At 41.7% G+C, this 21,904-nt stretch overlaps 1 protein-coding gene across 1 annotated transcript in view; it reads right to left on the reverse strand.

The window, feature by feature from the left end:
• Positions 1–14,785, reverse strand: part of NOTCH2 (notch receptor 2) — a 177,826-nt gene extending 163,041 nt beyond the window's left edge. The window contains exon 1 of the mRNA XM_060028014.1: positions 14,463–14,785. Within this exon, the coding sequence (XP_059883997.1) occupies positions 14,463–14,535 (73 nt within the window). The 5' untranslated portion in view covers positions 14,536–14,785. The remainder of the gene's footprint in view (positions 1–14,462) is intronic.
• Between the last annotated feature and the right edge of the window lie 7,119 nt (positions 14,786–21,904).

A 21,904-nucleotide genomic window follows, 5' to 3' on the forward strand; every position in this document is an offset into this window, starting at 1 on the left:
GCCTTTGCAGGATGATTTAAATTACTGGGAAATATTTTAAGTGTTTTAAGGGTATCTGAGTTAACATATGCACCACTTACATTTTCAGTGTGCTTACACATAATTATAAATATCTCAGACCATAAAAGAAAACCTTTCATAATACTCCCACAACTGAAAAACAAAGTCTTAGAAATAATTACAGAGGGAGCAGAAGGGAGTGGTAGGTAGAATACAGTTTACTAAATTGGCAAAATAAAATTTGGAGTTTTGTCTTAAAACAAAACAAAACAAAAAACCTGACAACCATTTGTTCAAGGCTGCCAAAACTTGAGAATAAGTAAACTGTCATGGGAAACAAATGTTAAAATATGAAACCCTTTTCTGAGAAAGTTACTCCACCAGTCCTGGCTAATCCAATTCTGAATCACTAACGACTCCAGTCCTGCTGGGTTGTCTTAACTACAAAGAAGTCCAAAGGGACAGGCAGGGTCTCACAGGCAAATATTTTCTCTGCTGTCACTGACATTTACAATATAGTCACACTTCTCTCCTCCCCCACCCTTCTCACTCCTTCACTGTTCCCTTTTCAGGTTTCAAAAATCAGAGGGTCAACATACTGATACATCATTCGACTAAGGAGTATAGAGGAGAGATCACTTGACTAGAAAACGAGAGCCTGGATTCTGGCCCCAACCTTGACCTAGCTCTGGGCCCTCTGGCCAGTCACTTGGGCTTTGCTTTCCTCATCTGTAAAACAATGATGGACTAGATGGGTGGTTCCCAGCCCGAGATCCCAAAATCTCCAGGAGCCCCTAAAGGTGTAATAACAGATCATGAGGTATTTCTATTATTCCAAAGAGATTCCATTAAGTGCTATAAGGCTAATTAAAACAGCAAATGCATGGTGACACCAGATGGCACATGACGATGTTTATCATATCATAGGGAAGGGGGGAACAAGAGTGTTGGACCTGATATTGTCCTCAAAGCTACACCTCAGAAAAATCATAGTTTCTGTACTAAACATAATCCAACCACAAATGTCTGGTGAATAAATAAGGGGGAAATGATTGAATACGTATCAATACAATTTGTATAGTAGACAAATTCTCCAAATTGAAGATACACCCCATTAAGGGAACAGACTCAAATATAATACCCTTAAATATTTACAGGTTCATGGGAAACCAGTGAACAGTCTACATGCTGCAAACATGAAGCTCCTATTTCTCACCAAGGATCTGAATCACTCATCCACTTTTGATTAAATTAAAGTGAAAGCAACAAAAAGCCAGTCTAAACTGCAACATAAAATACACCACCAACAATAACTACTATTCACTGCACTCTTACTATGTGCCAGGCACCATACTACAAATATAACACTGATTAACTTATTTAATCCTCATAACAACCCTAGCAATTACACGCTGCTATTACCTTCATTTTATAAATAATGAAATTTAAGCATAGAGTGCTTAAGAAACAGGGACACAGGCTAGTCAGTTAAGAGCCCTGTGTATCCCCGCCCTTTCTCCCTCTAAGCTGACAACTCCTTCTCAAAGAGAAGTCTCTCAGAACACAAAGAGAAATGTCCCCAAGCAGAGCCCTTAGGAGTTGGGCCATTGCTCTTGAGAGCAGGTTGCTGAGGAGCTCATAGCTGTGGCCCATTCTGGCTTAAAGACATCCTTAATGGAAACTCCCCTCTTCTCAACCCAAATTCAGTCTGCTTGTCCTGATGATAGAAATCAACTGAGAGAAGCCCAGGGCCATTAGTCAACTAAAATCAACCCGTTTATTCAGAAGGTACAAATGATTCCTAACAGCTGGCTCCTACATTCAGAGAACCTATGATGAAAAACATGGATTTTCAGTGTACTAGAATGAGTAAGGGTTAGGGAGACAAATAGACCAAAACAATCAGTCAATCAATCAGTCAATTCCAAACCTGCCACTTACTAACTGCATTATCCTGAGCATGTTACAGGTCTCAGTTTCCCCTACTCCCCATCTCAAAGGGTTGTTGTGCAGGGTAATCGTGTGAATGTACAGAAAGTGCCATGGCTGACTTCAGAGGCCCTAGAGCCAGAGGTCTGAATCCTCGCTCCATCCCTCACTAACCACATGATTGGCCCCAACACCCAAAGCTGCGAATCTAAGCTCCGATTTCCTTACCTGTAATATAGCTAATTACTGTCTACCCCAAAGGATAGCCACGCGAATTAAATGAGGAGATATATGTAAAGCCCCTAGGAGAAGGACAGACACATAGTAAGAAGTAAGCAATTTTTTTTTAAAAAGCTGAGGTTTTAAAAGTCAAACCACAAATTTAAGTCCCAGCTCTGTTACTTATTATCTAGGGCTAAACAATGGTATACAAGCCAACTAACCCCTCAGAGGCTCAGTTTCAACCGAGATTTTGTAAAGATTAAAGGAGGCAATTGTGTAAGAGTGTTCTGTAAACTCTGCATTGCTATGTAAATGTTAGGGTTGTTTCACGTTTTATGTTAATTGTATCGAGTGGTCCTTTCAAATACTATCTTCATCTTTAAAATGGAAAAACTGAGGCAGAGAAATTTTAAGCCATAGAGGGAAGGCTGCTAATCCCAAAAGTAGGATGGAGAAAAGGATTGGGCCAAAATAAATTCAGATCATGACAAAGCAGAAAAGTAATAAGCCTTCAAGAGGAAAGATGAGAATAAACGTCCATTAACGTATGTTTTTAATCAGCAACTTCACCTGCTGATTAAGCCTCTCCGTGCACAGTCCAGGCGTAAGAATTCTCTAATTTCCTCCCAGAAACAGTATTAGACTTCAGGATGAGAAAGAGCTTCACTATCAAGCCTCTTTTCCCATCCGTAAGTTAATTTTGTGGCTGGGGCAAAGACCAGGGGACACAAACTGGAATCTAACTGTCTTTCTCTTAACCACACCTTAAAAAAAAAAAAAGCTGCAATCTTACAGAGAGGTCTCCTTCTTTGGTTGGTCAGAAAGGTCCTTGTTCCCCAGGTCTCCTCATGCTAAATACGGTAATAGCTGGCAAACAAACAGCCCAGTAAATTCCAATGATACTTAAGAAAGCATTAATATTGCCTGAAATTACTCTGAATCAAATACTTAAGACCTACAGGGCTGCCACATAGAGCAGTTCAGCTGGAACTCTTATGCCAAAAGCAGCAGGATGCCTTAAGAACATACAAGCTTGGAAAAAAAAAGCAAATCTACTCTTCTTTATTGCAACATTCTTCAGCAACAACACTGATCTCCTACCCACTGTGCACACAGCACTGCACTAGGGCAGTGGGAGGCTGGAGGGAGAAAGCTAAGAAACAGGTGGTGTTCGTGGGGTGCCAAAACAACAGGTTGATTCAGTCAGTTCTGTCCCACAACTAATCAATTTGGTGAAGGGAGAGGGGAAGGAATCTTAGTCATCCTGTTGGCCGACCAAACTGACTGGCTAGACCATTGCACAATTATCAATTAGGCCAAAATATCAGATTTAATAGTGCATATTAGCCCTGCCTAATGGGATGTTACCCACTTCCAAGATCTTGGATATCTCAGAAGACAACACAGAAGCAGATTAACCTCTACCCACCAAAATCACTTATCAGGCTCCAGAATACACTGTTTTTTTTCCAGCATCTTTTCATAAGGTATTAAAGTAAATGTGCATTTTCTGGGCACATAAAACTGACAGCTTGTTGATTTATGATACAGTCAGATTAGAATTTTAAAGTAATTACAGAAAATACCAGTTAACAAATACATAGAAAATTGACCAAGCACATTAGAAATCAAAGGATTTTTTAAAAAACTATCAAATAAATTTTTGATATCAATATTGGTAGCAATTTGATATTATGTAGTTTAACGTGTCCATACATGTTTTGACACATTTAAGATAGACAAAGAGATAATACCTTTAATATTTAAAGAAATATTTTAAATCAGTAACCAAAAACTAAATACCTTGATGAATAAAAGACACAATATACCAAAATAAAGAAATAAAAAGAAAAGGCAATACAAATGGCTACTGACCATATGAAAAACATTCAACATCACTGTAAGCAGAGAGACCAATTAAGATGAGGTAGCATTTACCACTTACCCAACTGGTAAAGAGTTGTAAAAATAAAAACTAGTGTTGACAATGGCTGGAAACACTGAGAGTCTCATATTCTGCTGATAAAAGTATAACTTGGTCAAACTATATGGAAGGAAATTTGGCAGTGTATATCAAAAGCCACACAAAGATCCACACTCTTTAATACAATAGTTTGACTTCTTGGAATTTATGTTAAGAAAATAAATATTCCTATCAAGATTTATATGTAAAATGTTCATCACAGCATTATTTACAAATTATGAAAATTGGGAACTAAGAATAGATTTCAGTTTAAATAAAATATAATAGAATCTTCAGATAGAACAATATGCAGCCTTTAAAACCATGTTCTTAAAAAAATATTTATACACAAGAAGTATATTCAATATCTTGTAATAAACTATAATGGAAAAGAATCTGAAAAAAGATTTTATATATATATATATATATATATATATTCTTTTTGAATCACTTTGCTATACACCAGAAACTAACACAATATTGTAAATCAACTATACTCAATGAAAAGGAAGAAAGAAAAAAATAAAATAAAGAAAGAAATATTTATATATGGGAAAATGTTCACAATATTTTAAGTGGTGCAGAAGTATTTGGTAAAACTGTAATATGTTAAAGTCCTAATTATAGTAAGAGACACAGAAACAAAACTGTATGAAATGTAACAAAATAGCAAGTGTGGGTTTTGATTGGAGGTGATAGGATTATTGGAGATTTTAATTTTCTCTTACGTTTTTCTGTTTAAAAAATTCTATTTCCCAATTTTTAAAAATCACTCTCTTTGAGATAGTAATTTCTCTTCTGGAAATCTAGCTTAATGGAAAAATCCTAAAGAGGGAAATTTTTGTATAAAGAAGATCAGTGCCATTTATATAGAGAAAAAAAAAAGATGGAGCCAAATATGCAACCAAAGCAAAGGAGAAATCACCAAAGAAAGGCAGAACAGAAAACTGTATATACATTATAAATATACAATTTTTAAAACTAAGAGTAGATGAAAAGACCAAATGATGTACACCAAAATATTAACAGTGGTTAAGACTGTGGATTTTTCTTACACTTTTCTAGACTTTTCAAAGGTCCTTAACTATCTTTAAATGTAATTACTTTAAAACCCCCTCCCCCCAAAAAAATCTTATAAAGGTGCCATAGAAAATCAACAAAGTGTAAATATGAGTTAATTACATGTAAACATAAGGAATAATTCTGTTGCGATGCAACCCTACCTTAAAATGTAACAATGTTTGTTTTCAGTTACAACCATTTTCCTTAAATGTCTTAGAAAGTTTATGTCACAGGAGCCATGACATATTGTTACTTACTTTATATAGTAACATCCAAAACTTGCATGATTTACAAATATGTTTTTTTCTCTAATAATCCTCATAAAGATTAGAAAGTGCTTTAGATGTTGTAATAAAGTAAATACCCTTCATGTTTCCAATTTAAAAAGATATAGCAAATAAGTAAAGGCATATTCTATGCAAAGAAAACATAGTAAAAAGTAATAATCAAAACATAGATGTCCTCAAACTTCAATGACTCTCCACACTTTAGAGACAAACAAAAGCATGTGAAAGCAGAGAATTAAACAAAAGTTTCTTTGCAGCATACCACATTAACCATTCAGAGAAGTTAACAAATTAGCACTATCTAGTTTTCTTATTATTCATATTCATAAACTCAACAGAACATATTAGTGTATAAATAGTTCTCAATTTTTCTTATTTGAATGTTGGATAAGTATGCCAACACAGCAACCTCTCCCTGTTAGGTACTAGTTAAAATAGGCTATTTAATCTTTGAGGTTTAAAAGCCTCCCAGAATCTCCTCACAAAAGAGAGAGAGTAAAAAGAGATGAAAAAGAAGCAAACAATTTAAAAAGGCACCTGCCTCTGAACAAGGTAGTATACTTTAGAACGTAACCACAGCTTCTTGTACAACACTTTAGTCAGCAAGCAAAACTGTATTTTAAAGGGATACTATTTGTTAAAAGACAACAGACTATTAGGGAGACAATATCTGACTCCAGTCAAAATATTATCATCATGTTTTCCTTACCTCACAAAATACACACACGCTTTCTCCATATGAATAAATATATGAGGGTGGGAGCGCTACCCTTAACCCAGAAACAGGTTCTGCAACACCCACAGATCCAACCTGTCTTTGCGAGATGATGAGTCCACCTTGGCACGATATTTGGCTGAGGCATTCAAAGAACCAGAGTCACTGCCAATATCCTGCAGAAGGAAATGACTTGAAGACCAGAAACTGCCCTAGAGGCCTCTGGGGAAGGTGCTCCAGTCCACTGGAAAGAGAGACACAGGCCCCTCACCGCATGACTAGGAGAGCAAGGGCACCGGAACTGGAACATGGTAACCCGCCTGCAGTTCAAGAGTGGCAAGGGACAGTAAAATGACCTCCCAGGAGTTTGTCCAATCATCTAGTAAACCCCAAACTTTGAGGGGCTAGTAGGACAGGGTTTTGCCAAGACAAGCACAAGAGGGTGAGGGAGACGTCAGCATGATTAATCAATGCCACCTGAGGCAGCAACTCGGGGTGTGTCCACGCTACACCTCAGTCATTGCCTGACTGTGATGAGAAGTTCCTTCAGCTACTGCCACTGAGAACTCGATCTTCCAAAGGAGCCCCTTCCACCTTAACTTGTCCTAGATCAGGCTCAGTCAGCATCCAGGACTGAGAACACAGCCCTCTCTCTTGCCACAAACCCACTAAGACACCACAGCAGGTGCCAAATTTATATTTACACCCCCACCAAACAAGGGGTCTTTGTCTTTTCCCAGTCAAGTTTTGATACTTCTGAATTCCAACAGAGAAAGAGGAGAACAGCAGACAAGCCCAGCAGGGGTGAGCTGGGGGTCGCCGTTCCCTGGTGGTCCTAGAGTTTCCTCCCTCAGACCCTACAGCTCTTAGTCACCCTGACTACAGGAAACTGCTCTCAGAGAGTGTAGATAAGTTACTAAATAACTGTACTTCATGTTCCTAATTTTGTGTGCTCATCTGTCTTGTCTCCCTGATGATGTCAGCTCCTTGGGGGCAGGACTCTATCTTCCATTTGGTCAGTGATTCCCACACAGCTAGAAAAGTAAAATACCCTGTACTCCCTGCCACATGATACTAAGGAAAACACACAAATTAAGGATGACAACACACCACAGTCCTCCCTAACACACCACTAAGAGAGAAGAGCTACACAGGCAATAAATCTTAGAGCCAATATAGCTAGGGCTCCTACTAGAGTATTATATAGAAACATATATTTACATATATAAGTAAATTAATACAATAATTGCTTTGCTTTGCTCATTCCTAGCTATGGCTTTTCATCCCACCTTCTTGGCTTTACTATTCTTTTTAAAGTCACAATGTATTTTCTGCCACAAAGCTGGTCCTCCCTTCAAAAGGGAGAGGAGAAAAGAAAGAACAGACCTACAGCCAACTTCCTACCACTGCCAACGAACACTGCTGTTTGTCCCATCCAGAGGCCATGAGCATATCCTTTCAGATCTGAAGCCACTTCCTTCTTCTTATCAAGAACAGCAAGACCAGGGCTTCCCTGGTGGCGCAGTGGTTGAGAGTCCACCTGCCGATGCAGGGGACACGGGTTCGTGCCCCGGTCCGGGAAGATCCCACATGCCGCAGAGCGGCTGGGCCCGTGAGCCATGTCCGCTGAGCCTGCGCGTCCGGAGCCTGTGCTCCGCAACGGGAGAGGCCACAACAGTGAGAGGCCCGCGTACCGCAAAAAAAGAGAAAAAAAAAAAAAAGAACAGCAAGACCAAGTGTCTTTGTCAGTGGAGCACTCCTGGGCCCGTTCCTGCAGACTGCTCAGTTCTGCTCAAGAGGTCCTCCATTCCTCCTTTATTCTCCCTTCCTTCTTCCATTCGCTGCAGCAGCCCAGACACCCCACCAAAGCAGGACTGCCTGAAATGAGTGACCTTTATATTTTTTGGCACTAACATATCTGAGGGAAATCCCTGCACCAGAATGTGTTCATAGGTTAACAAAGCAGACATCCTCAAAGACAGCATCATTCACAAGGGCTGAGGACAGAATTCCTTAATGGACACCAAAAAGTCTGTGGAACTTTTAAGTATTCTGGTATCTCAGGTAACATTCTGATGGAGGGATAAGGAGGCTTCCACCAAAGTCATACATGACATACACATGGCAGTCCTAAGACTTTGGACAGATCACAAAAAAAACTTTTTTTTTTTTTTTTTTTTACAACAAAACAACTTTACTAGCCTTATGGGGACACCAGAGCAGCTTCCTTCTCCCTGGTGAGCTAGGCATTCCGTAAGAAGCAGGGGAAGAAAATGACCACAGAACGCAGTCAAAGCAACCCACCTCTAGCACTATCAAAGAATAAACAAACAAACAAAAACAAAACAAAAAGCCCTTGGCTTCCCTAGATTCACTCTGCAGTGATTCCAAAACTTCCCTAGTGTAAGAATTACCTGGCTATTTCTTAAATATACAAATTCCCAGACACTATTCCATACTCACTGGATCAGAATCTCCAGGAGAAGACCCCAGGTATTCCTATTATAAGAGAGGTTAGGGGAACACTGCTCAACAAACGCTTCCCTCCCACAAGTGCCCCTCTGGGCAGGGAAGTATAAAACACATAGGGCTGAGGTGATTAACCCAAACAATCACCCCAGACGGGATCATCTTCATGCTCCTCACTGAGTTTAACTCCTTCTACGGAGCGGTGGGTGTCAGTTCAGTAAAGGGTACCTTTGGATCCCTGTCACCCACAAAGGGCTCAGGACTCTTTGAGACAAATGCCTGAGAAGAATGCCAATGGGGGCAAGTCATAAGGAGGCAGATTACAGCTGAATATGAAAAGATCTTTCTAAGAATTACAGCTGTCCAAATCTAGACTCATCTGCCTCCGAAGGCAGGGAGCTGTCTATCACAAAAGGTGTTCAAGGAGAAAAAAGGCAGGCTACATCTTAACCAGGATGTTGTGAGAGGATCAGAATCAGCACGGGAAAGATAGGACTAGGTGAACTTTTTAAAGTTCCTCCCAATACATAAGCCAATAAAGAGGAAAATTTCAGCTACCCGTTAATTAATAAAAAGAGACAGCATACAAGTCTGTAGGTGGGGTCAGCCTTCAACTGATCTTTCCTCTTCAAAGGAGAAAGGAGTATAAGGACACACCCCTGACTCACCATTGCTCTTTCAGAATGTCCCAAAGCTGGGGAGGACAGAGCAGGAGTCACAGGTGCTCTAACCAGGACCTGCTGCCCAGCTGACTCTGCATGCTGGGCACAGGTCGGAGAAGGGATGTGTGTGACATGGTCCCTGCCCTCAAGGAACAAATTTCATTTTGGAGATAGCTCACACTCTATGATTCTCTCAAAAATTTATTTATCATGTCTCACTGTTAGAGTTGCTTGTCAGTGGTGGTGGTTTTCAAGGGAACCCTCTTGGTGGGAAAAAACAAATACACTTAATGTAAATATCCTCTCAGTCTAGTACAAGTTTGCAATATCCAGCTCAGGATGAAAAAGAAACTCAAAATAATCATCTAAACACACTTAGTTAATTCTAAGTTTGGGATTGACATGTACACACTGCTATATTTAAAACAGATAACCCACAAGGGCCTACTGTAGAGCACAGGGAACTCAGCTCAATATTCTGTAATAACCTAAATGGGAAAAGAATCTGAAAAAGAAAGGATACTTGGATGGGTATAACTGAATCACTTCGCTGTACACCTGCAACTAACACATCATGGTTAATCAACTACACTCCAATGTAAAATAAAAAAATTTTTCTTAATTCTAATTTTAAAAACACTATATTCCAAGAGTCCCCAAAATGTCCAAATTACAGTCAGGTGTGGCAACTCTGGACAAAATAATAGAAATTGCTGCCACAGTAATATAGTAAATACAGGAAGCAGTAGGAGCAACTCAAGTGAGAGGCTGGGGGTGGGTGCCAGCACCTCTGAGGTTAAATTCCAAAGTAAAAGTGACCTTTATGAAGGTCAGAAGTGATCAGAAAAAAAAAAAAAAGAGAGAGAGAAGAAACTACACACACACACACACACACACACACACACACACAGAGAGAGAGAGAGGGAAATTCAAAATGGCAAGTTTAAATAAAACATCTGGGGAAGGGAAAAATTTGGTTCTTCCCCCAAATGTAAGGTAAACAATAACTCTTGCAAATACTGTCTTTTAAAAAACTGACTTGAGTACCACAGTAGTCCAGAATAAGAAAATGACTAAAAGTAATTGTCAATTAAACAAATATTTATTGAGTGCCAATTAGATGCCAAGGCACCATACTAGGTACAAGGGGGGGCATCAGAATAAACACAACTGAAAAGACACAGTTCTTTTCCTCAAGAGGCACACATTAACAATAAGCACTTGAGGAAGTGCTAAGTACTTTTGTGTACATGAGCTCATTTGTACAAGAGATGCAAGTGGTGTGGAGAATGGACGAGGCACTAGACTGAGGACCAGAAGAGAGAAATTCTAGTCTCGACTCTAGTCTTGGCTCAGTGATTATGAACAAAGTGCCCGAGCAAACGGAGGACCAAAGCAGTGCCCCTCCAGCAACAGCACAAGACTAATTAATAACTGACCTGGAGGAGAATTCTGGTCTTCTGGCTTCTAGTCCAGTGATCTGCCCAAAATACAATGCATATGGTAGCCCGATAAGAAAGAAAAGTAGAGGAAAAGAAAACCCTTCGGTTTCAAGTCATTTGCAGAGAAAGGAAAGAAGAGAGAAGGAGAATAAGGAAAGGGTGGAAGTAAAATAAAAGGTTCAAGTTGCGGCATCCAGAGATGTCAAGAAAAGAAGCACTTAAATAAGCACCGTACACACAGTATAATGTAAAACCTCGGAGTATATTCTCATGCAAACCATTGCTTAGAATTTTTCGCTCTAAAACCGTTAAGGACCAACAGACAAACTGTCCAAAAATGATACATATGAATGAAGCTTGAAGAAAAAGAGAGAAGAAAGGGAGGAGGCCATTTATAATAATATCCTGCAAATATATGAAGCCCTTCTAAAGAGACAATGTGGACCCATTGTGCCCAGATGAACAAGAAGAAATAGTATTATACTCTATAGCTTTTATGCTGGCAATTTTCAAAACCTTTGGGAGTCAGAAGGGTTAAATACTGGAACGGCTGATTAAGGTTCAGCCCATTCTGGAAATTATTAAAATTAAAAAGGAAAGACCCCATATACTCACCTGAAGGCAGAATAATGAAATATCATTGAGTTCCAACCAAGTTACTGTATCAGAATCACCTGTAAACCTTGAAAAATACAGAATCTCAGATCTACTGCACCAAAAGCACCCCAGCTGATTTTGAAGCAGCCAGGATGTGGAGCTTTGCTCTACTGCCGTGGACAGGGTAAGGAGGAAGACCACTAGGAATGGCATCGGAGAGTGGGAACTAGATCAATGCAAATTTTGTGGGCAAAATAGAATTTCTGCGGGTGTGATATTTTTAAAATGTATTGTAAGGCTGGTCTGAAGCATCCAAGCATATCCCACCGAACTTAAACATTTTCTAAGGCTCCTGAAGTCAGCAACTATAGTTCAGGTGAACCGAAAGTTACTCCTCTATGCTATAAGAAGCCCACAGGAGAGGCAGTAGAGTGGGAATGGCACAGGGAGATGCCAAAAAGATGTGGCAAATATTGTTTAGAATCAAAAAATCAGGAAAAAGAAAAGAGAGACTAAAAAAAAAAAAAAATCACTCTCCTTCATCCCTCTTCCCCAACAAGAAATAATAACAATACAGAGAGAACAAGAAGAAAAAGGAAAACAGTTTTAGGGTAAGTTTTGTCTCCATCTGAAGGAAAAAACAATTGGTGATTTTTTTAAAAGCAAGCGAAGAATTCAACTGAGAAATCATCTAGCAGGCAGCAAAACCAGGGAGTCACTTCCCATTGCAAAGCAAAAGAAAACAAGGAGCAAGGGGTGGTCTTGATAGCTGTTTAGACAATCAGACAGATGGGTTGACAGCTCCTTGCCTTAGGAACTCAGCGATGTTTAAATTAACAATTGGCCACTAGCCAAATACAGGAACACTCAAAAGTTTGGAAGGGTGTGTTATAATTGGTACCTTGGCGAAACACAATGATAATAAATTGAGAAGATTCAAGCAGCTTTCACTGCTAGACTCTGAAAAGATTCAAGATTTGTACCAATAAACAGGTTTTTTAATCTCTTCTATTTTTGTGTAGTTTAGCATCTGAAGAACACCTAAAAATCAAAATACCTAAATCCTATCCTTTGAGCTAACACTAACACTCGACTCGTCCACCTAAAAGCTAGCTAGTAAGAGCAATACCTCATCAGTGCAGAAGTATAGGTCCTAGAATGAGAGAAACCTTGTGTGTCAGAGTAATCCTATTTCTGACATCAGTCTCATCATTAAACACTTAATTTAGCAAATCGCTTTGCAAACATATTATTCCCTCCAACTCTCTAAAGTAAGTGATCTCTTTGGTTCTCTTCCATAGATGAGACAACAGACCATGAAGATTAAATTATTTACTAAAACAAGCTAATGGTAGACCAAGGATTATAACCCCGGACTAGCCCATTGTTTATACTCCTCTCTATCCTAAATTTACACTTATACTAGAACTTTCACTCAAAGAAAAAGGAAAGGCAAAAATACTATCATATGTGTTTTGTTAAACGCTTCTGAAACAAAAGCTTTGGTTCATCATCACACAGCATCCTAGCCCACTTCTGAAATTCTGAGGGACCCAGAAGTGTATGGAATTTGAACTTTCCAAGAAGGATCTGGTTGGTGTTGAACAACCCAGCACTGTGATAAATAACCTTGATGTCTTTTAAACATCTGTGATTGGCATGTCGACTGTCTGTTAACAATGAACAAAAAGCAAAGTTTTCTGAAGCTCATCTTCATAACTTTCTCTTTGCAAAGAGACATAGATCATGTACTAGTCTTCTTGGTAAGGGTAAAAAATCTTCCTTCAGATTAGGCTAGGAAAAGAAGGGGCCCCTTTCGGTTCAACAAACATGCACAAGCCACCATCCCACTGGAATCAGAGAGTTCAAAAAAAAAAAAAAACACAGCCCTGCCCTGAAAGGACTTTCTGAATACCTTTTGACTGTCATGGGTTTAATATACATTCTCTTAATTAATCCTATTAGCTGGGTAATTTCATTCCCATTTTATTGGTGAGTTCATACAACAGAGCTGGATTTGAACCCAGGATTAAAGAGCAGAGCTCCAAAGCCCAAGCTCTTTCCACTAAACAGTCTGAAGAAATCTGCAATCTAAGAGTGTGGGTGGGATGGGTAAGATATGATTCGATTTCCTTTCCTTGATCCAACCGTGTTCAGAAAGACTGTTGCAAATATCCAACCATAAAGAAGCTTTCGAAGGCACCACTTTGAATTAACGTATCCACTGGTCCTCACCCGCCCCCGCCCCACCTCCAACCATGCCAAAAGAACAGCAAAAGCTGCTGCCAGGTTGAAGGAGTTGGTGATCGTCACACCACATTCCTGGGGCTGGACACAGACTCTGAAACAGCGCCCGAGCTCTGCGCCTCGGTAAGAATAACAGCAGTGGAGATTTTTAAATCATGTGGCTCAGCAAGCAGCCACACCAGTTTTCCTACTGCTCCTGCCTCCACCTTTCAAAGACTCGAGCAAAACTTTACACCGGATTCATGGGGACCGTGGATTCAGAGTGTCAGAACTCAGGCGCGCCGCAGAACCCTGTCCCCATCCAAACCAAACCCACCCACTCAGACTGTGGGCCTCCTCTTAGCAAAGCTAAGCCTGGCTGTGAAGGTGTAAGCCGTTGGCCTTGGAGGCCCTGCCCCCGCTCCCTCCACGCCAGGATCTGGCATTCCTCCGCTCAGCCCATCTGCGCTCCGCGGCCGGCGATGGCTGTCCCGGGCAGCCCGCCCTTGGCTCTCCCTCGACCCCAGGAAACGCGGAGCAAAGTGGGCAAAACTGCCCAACTCCCCGAACTCAAGTGCTCCAGAAAGGGAGTTTCTGAGACTTGCTGCCCGCCTCCGGCCGAGGAGGCGTGCGTGCGGCCACCGGCAGAGGGGAGCAGGAGGCGGCGAGGAGCGCGGGGGAGGAGGCGCGCCCAGGGAGGGGGGGGGGGGCGATGATGTCCAAACTTTAGGAACTAAGTGGCCTCACTCCACGCCGACGGCGAGCCCGGCCTTCTCGCAGAGTGGAGGACTGAAGGGTGGGAAGGGTCGCCCCAGGTGGCCGGCCGGGCCGGGCCGGATGGTCATGGAACGGGGCGCAGGGGACAGCACCCCACGCCCCGATACTCACCAAGCGCGGGGGTCGCGCGGCACAGCCACAGTGCCAGCAGCGCCCACAGCGGAGCGGGGCGCAGGGCGGGCATCTTCTCGGTCGCCTCCTCCTCCGCCGCCGCCGCCTGGGCAGATCCACATGGGGAGGGGGTCCCGACAGAGGAGCCCCCACTTTTTCCTCCTCTCCTCCTGCTTCTGCCGCTCACGGCCTAGCGCTGCGCCCCGAAGCTCGGGCTTCCGTGCCTCCACTCCCTGCACCCCAAGTCCGCCGCTCCTGGGCCGCCGCCTCAGCCGCCGCCCGAAGTTTGGCTGAAACTTTCTTGGGTGTGCAGCGAAGCAACCTCGTGTGTCCTTCCGCCTCGGCCTCCTCCTCCCACCGCAAACCCCGCCCCGCTGTCGCCGCGGCCAGGCCCCGCCGCCTTCAGCACCCAGGGGTTTCCCGCAGGAAGAAGCGCCGGCCCGGGCTGCGCGCGGAGGGATCTACTATGAGTCTTAGACACCCCTTCCAGCCTCGCCAACCCGCGTCGGCTCCCGACGCGCCTTAACTCGATCGGCGCTGGAGCGTCTCTCGGGGCCCGACCTCAGCCGACGGGGTGGGTGTTAGGACCCTGAACTTGAATCACTAGGGTTGTCGAGATCCTGAACTTGCCGGAGCGACAGACATCATCCAGTGAGATAGGTTTCGCCCACACACCCCACACATCCATCCACACACTCCCGGGCCAGCAAGAGGAATGCGGTAGAGAGGGACCAGTGCTGTCAAAGAAGGTAACGGGCCAAGACGCCAAAGTCCATTTAAAATGAACAGAGCCATAAACTGGGGTTGCACCCTTCATTCATTCATTCATTCATGCAGTCAGTCAGTCAGTCAGTCGTTTAGCAAATATTTCTTAGGCGCCTTATTTTGCGTAGCGGTGTGCCCGGCACAATGGACTGTTACTAAAGACGCATGATGCACAAGCTAGCTTTGAGGGCTGAGACATTGCTGCTGCGGGCTGCAGGATTCAGGGAAGGCTTTCGTGAAGGAGCTGGAATGAGAGCAGGATCTTGAAAGGTTAGTAAAATTGGTATAGGACAAGGAGATCAGCTAAGGATATCCCATTGTAAGATGTTGATAATAGCTAAAAATCAGAAACAACCTAAATGCCCACCCATAGAGGAATGGATGAATAATGTATGGTATATTTGTAAAATGAAACACAATACAGCAATTGAAAAGACTGTATTCATATATGTCAATAGAGATAAGTCTTAAAAATAAAAAGATAGTAAAAAAAACTAATTTCAGAAGGAACTATAAAGTATACCATTTCTGTATATTTAAATGTTTTCCAAACAATACTATATATTATTTATGAATACATAATACACAGTATATGGTAGAAGACTATAACCAGAATAATGGTTACTTCCTCAGCAGGAGAGTGGGGAATGTGATCAGGTATGGGTACAAGTGGGCTTGCTATTTGTAAGAAAAGAGCTGAAATAATCAAAAAGTTTGTGTGAGCATAACATTCCAGGGGAAAGCCATCATTAAAAGCAAATAAGATAAGGAAGTCAGTAGATGAGTTCCGGCACTATTAGCAACGACCCACCAGAGTCAAGGCGGGAAAGGAGGTTGGCAGAAGATTATGCAGGACCTTGAATGACAAGCAGGGGATGGGGGGTACAGTTATCTCTCAGGTCATAGAAAACCATTGAAGGTTTTTGAACAGGAGTGAGACTTGATGGAAAGGAAAGTTGCTCTGATAATCCTCTGCAAAATTGATTGTCAGGAGCAAAAGGTGAACCGGAGTCCAAGGACCAGTCAGGAGCTTGTGAGACAGTCCAGGCATGGGGCGATGAAGGCCTGCAGTAATGAGGTAAATTCCAGAATGGAAAGGAGGGAATGGATCTGAGGCAATCTTGAAGAAAAAAAAAAGGGGGTGGGAGGTGGGAGGTGGGAGGGGAGGCAAACCTATGTGACTAGTTGGATGTGGGAGTTTATGATCCTATTGGGAAGGGGAATCCTACCCACAGAGCCTCTCCCTGGCTCCTGCAGGATAAAATCCAAACTTCTACAAATGGTAAACATAAGGCCTTTACTTCACTGGGCTCCAGATCTTGTCCTCTCTGCCCGCACTGTGAACTTTACACAATAACAGTATTGAATGACTTGAGACTCCCCTGAACATATCGTCTTGCTTCAGTCTCTGCACCTTCTGTCCCCTGATTTGGAATGACTCTTGTAGTCCCCTTCCCTCTTCCTCTTGGTGAACTTCTAATCACTCACCCTTCAGTCCTGAGAAGGCTCTACGGAGACTGTAACGAATTTCCATCCCTCACGGACAGTCCCTCCACTGTACTGCTTCTTTATCTTACACTGTTATCTATTTTTTCACACAGGACCGTTTGTATTTCTATCTTCTCAACCAGATTAAGAGGGCCGTATGGGCAAGGACCATGGCCTTATTCATTCCCAGTATCTATCACATAAGAACTAGAATGTAAAACAACACCAAACAAGTGCAAGTCAGTATGATCATAGGCCTATGATTTTCCAAACTGGATTTTAATAAGCACTTTATAATAGAGAAGCAAGTACTATTATTGAAAGTAGTCAGCTTGGGATGCTAAAAACTCTTTTCAAAAATAACATAATTAGTCAAAATAGTTTTGGAATTTCCCTTGTACAAATATGTTCAGTAAAAAGATGATTAAATTACTTTTTAGGTGTTGACCCGTGGGGTTACCAGCTTGATCATTCACCTTACTCACTAAATAGAGTTCATAATGACCTGGCTGTATACAGATTTTTGAAATCACCTGCAAAGATTTGATTTGTCGTTATTAATAGATCCAGAAGAATGTAAAAGTAATCACCCCCAAAGAGCAGCTCCAGAAATGACTGTAGCTACGACAACATTATTAAAATATGTATGTGATTTCTCAAGGTGACTGTCTCAAGGAAAGCAATTACTTTGTTCACATGTAAGTTTTGTTGGATTTGTTATTAAGTTAAATTTATGGCGTGCATCCCCATAAGGACAAAAGTAATAAAGAATAAATGTCATGAATGGAAGTCAGGGAAGGCTATGACGGAAGAGCTATTTGAAGGGACGTGTTTTGAAGGAAGTTATGCATATAAATTGGTAAAAATGAAACAAAAAGGGAGCTGAAAATCAAGGGAAGAAATTGGAATCAGCAAAGACTGAGAGATGAGAGCAAGTAAGTCCAACCCATCAACTGGCATTCTGGTGAATATTTACCATGGTCCAGATCCTGTGTGAGGAGTTGAGGGATAAAGAAAGAGAGAGAGAAGTAACAGACAATTAATATCCAGTGCGACAAGTAGAATGTTCACAGCTGAACATTCACAGCTGAGGGACTGTGTGTCATGTCCCAGCCCAGGGGTGGTCAGGGAAGGCTTCCTGGAAGACCTCAACAGCTGGACTAAGAATTGGAGGACCAGAAGATTAATGAGGTAAAGAAGAGGTGATTTCACATGGTTAGAGTTCTAAGGTGTCTCAAGCACAGGGAATGAGTGTAGAGGCAGGTGAACAATAGAGATGAGAGATTGTTCCCTACAGTGGGAAGATAAGAAGTTAGGCAGGGGCTGTGGGCGTGCAGAAAAGATAGGCATTGGCTCCTAAGACTCGTAATTGCTTAGGTGAGAGAGGAAAGGTAGACCAAGGAGTCAGCAATGACCTCAGTATCTTGAGGTATTATGAGCTATTCCTGTATACAGGAAATACAGAAGGAAAAGGAGGTTTGGTGGAATAGATAAGCAGGCAAAGGAGCAGCGTAGCTGAAGTGGAAAAACTGTGTTTAGCAGTAGCAACTTGGGCTGTTGACTGCTTTAAGGAGAGCTGGGCGGAGCCTGACTGATTAGCAGGATGGAATTGCACTGAAATATGCCTTCTACTATGGGTCTCTCCCATAGTAGAAAGTAGAAATTTAGCTAAACCCAAATTCCACTGCGTGCATTTAGATGACTGTTTCCCTGATTCCTATCAGAAGCCGGGGGTCTAGTGGTGGTGTCTCAAAACATGAGTAGCATCTGAGGACGTAAGATGCCAGGATGTACCTGGCGATGTCAACCCAAAATGTACTCAGCAGGTTAATTACTCAACTAGATTGGGGGATGACCTTCCCCAAGAACAGTACTTCTAGTCAAAGCAAATTCTAGTGTATAGGAGAAATTGGCAGGAAAACATTCAGGTGATCCTATAACTAAGCAGAGCTATTGCTATTCCTTAAAGTTCTATAGCTTGACTGATACAAAGGAAAGTGAGATCCCACAAACTTTCATCCGGGGGAAAAAATCAGTCTCCAAGACCAAATTAAAATCTATAGACCATTAGTAGTAGAAAAACATGAATAAAAGCCACCGCTAGGACTTCCCTGGTGGCGCAGTGGTTGAGAATCTGCCTGCTAATGCAGGGGACACGGGTTCCAGCCCTGGTCTGGGAGGATCCCACATACCGCGGAGCAACTAGGCCCGTGAGCCACAACTACTGAGCCTGCGCGTCTGGAGCCTGTGCTCCGCAACACGAGAGTCCGCGATAGTGAGAGGCCCGCGCACCGCGATGAATGAAGAGTGGCCCCCGCTTGCCACAACTAGAGAAAGCCCTCGCACAGAAACGAAGACCCAACACAGCAAAAATAAATTAATTAATTAATAAACTCCTACCCCAAACATCTAAAAAAAAAAGAAAAAGCCACCACTAGTTTTGGTTTTGTCAAAACTAAAAATATACATATATGTCTTTACTAATTATAACTCACACATAAAATTGCCTCCCAAGACAAATCAGAATTAGGCACCTACTTGTTCTCATGTCTATTCTCTCAAACCCAATAAGCTGAAAAAACCCTCAGTAGCAGAGATCCTGTGTTGTCTATTTTGCCCCAGTTGTAGCACAGTAGTTAGTGCACATACATACTCAACAATACATGTTTTAAATAAATGTGGAATGAGGAGCATATATATCTATATGAATTGGCGAGAGGTGCAATATTAACAGAAAGTTTCGGTGTTTTGGAAAATCCAGTGCTAAATCAGCTAAACGCTATATATGTTGAAGAAGAGATTCTGGAGTTCTTATCAAGCATAGGTTGATGTATCAAGGCACTTCATAGCTTGACATATAAAGCTATTCCATACATCTCACCATATAACCCAGGGATGCGTAATGAAATGTTTGTGGAACAGGAATTAAAAGGAAGATTTCTTGGCGCAGTGGTTGAGAGTCCACCTGCCGATGCAAGGGGACACAGGTTCGTGCCCCGGTCCGGGAGGATCCCACATGCCGCGGAGCGGCTGGGCCCGTAAGCCATGGCCGCTGAGCCTGTGCGTCCGGAGCCTGTGCTCTGCAAGGCCACAACAGTGAGAGGCCCGCGTACAGCAAAAAAAAAAAAAAAAAAAAAAGATTTCTTTGCAAAATAATGCCTTGCATTTGTGCAGTACTTTAGGCTTTCCAAAACACTTTAAAGTGTATTATCTCATTTGATCCTCAAAGCAGTTGTGGGGAATAGCCAAGCCAGTCATTATTATCCCCATTTCACAGATGAAGAAACTGAGATAGAGCATGTGTCTTGCCTAAGGTTAAATAAGTAATTGGTGACAGAGCTGAGACAAAACCCCAATATTTCCGATTTCTTATTCAGTCACATTCCACTGTCCCTTCCTGCACAACTGTGAAGCATATCCAAGATGATATTTAGTGCAGGGACCTCTGGGCAGAGGTCTGGGCACAGATTCTCATCACTTCCATTTCGGTACAGGACAAGCTGACCCACTTGTAACTAGGAAACCTATGCAAGCGAATGGATTCTTTTATTTAAAAGCATTTTTTGAGAGCCTACCTTTTGCAAAGCATGTCCTTGACTCTGTGGCAGTACAGACAGGAATCAGACCCAGCCCCTGTTCTCCAGAGATCACAGTGCAGTGTGGGAGGCCAACATACAAACAGCATAACTACAACAGTGATAAAGCACAGGACTATGGGAAAGTAGGGAGCACTGTGATTAATTTTAAGGCCACTTTCATTTCGCCCTGTCTCCAGCCAGCAATATATAAATGACCTGAGGTGGCCTATACAACTGGAGTGTAAGTAGTATAAACACAAGAACTATTTCTTATTCATATTTATAATCCCACAGTAGTTAGTTCTATGTCTTGCATGGAATAAGTGTCCAATAAAGACACATTCTGAGAGGTCTGCAAGTTCAGCCAGACAGAGGACAAGTTCCAGAAGGCAGGAGTTGATCTCAAGATTCAAACTAGCTCTGAGAATTAGGAGCCAGTCAGACCCTTCAACCGAACATAGACCCAGATGAGTAATATAAGAAATCTTCATGTGAGCTTCTTGGCATATGTTTGCCCCTTTAGGAATGTGATTATCTCAATTTAATTGATGTCAAGGAGAGGGAAATTTAAGATTGTCCTTTTATAATTAAATCTTCGTCATATGCATGCGCTCTGTGTACTATATGACAATGTCACCTATGAAACTTAACTAGGAATCCAAAATTCTCTGCTATCCATGAGATAAGCAGGAAGGTTAGTATAGGAATGCTCACTTTAGTACTACCTGACTTAAAATTTTCTTTTAAGTATTTTATGCTTCAATTCCTAAGTGGGTGTATACTTTTTATACATAATGATGTAAAAGAGAATTGACCTGTATGTACCAGGATGTCACCCCAACTCAAGAGCAGCATAAATCCACAACTGTGTAATTATCGAACCACAATATTATTGGATGAGTTGCAGCATTTCAGTCACTAAAATGGTTATGTAACTCCAGATATTTGTCAAGTGTTAAGGTTTTTGTTCTCAGAAAGTATTCAGTTGTTTCCACCCAACATTCTTATTTTCTTCCCTCACAATTAGCCAAGAAATTCTTGAGCAGTGAGGTCCAGGCATACAGAAAGTTTCCACCTTAAAGTTTGGCAAAATGTTTAAACTGAGTGCAGATCACATCTAAGTCCACTTATGTGGAATTCAAAATAGTTAGCTAAGTGTGAGGACGGGGGCATCGAGAGTAAGCAAAAGAAATCCCACTTTTAAAAGTAAGAATAAAAATAAAACTTCTAAAGTAATTCATCAGGAGATAGTTAATGGGTGGCAACAGGTATTTACAATGGAAGTGTACATGGCCTTAACAATGGGGTTTGCTCTGAAGACATTCTAATTAAAAAGGGAAAGAGTAATTTTGTAGGAAAGTACAAATCAGTGGTGTGTATGCATGCTAATGTGTACAGAGACAGAGGTGGTAATTGCTGGGCTCAGAGCAGGTATCTGTTGCTGAAGATAATGACCTTGTAAATATACCAATAGAGTTTCCAACAAAGCTGAGAGTATATCATTATTATTTGCCAATGTGGACAGGAATGTGAACTTGGAGTTTAGCAGGTGAATCTGCTGGATACCAACTTGTTTTTGTTTTTAATTATTCTGATTTCTGTTGAGAACAG

The sequence above is a fragment of the Delphinus delphis genome, chromosome 1 (assembly GCF_949987515.2).
Source record: "Delphinus delphis chromosome 1, mDelDel1.2, whole genome shotgun sequence".
NCBI classification, from domain to species: domain Eukaryota; kingdom Metazoa; phylum Chordata; class Mammalia; order Artiodactyla; family Delphinidae; genus Delphinus; species Delphinus delphis.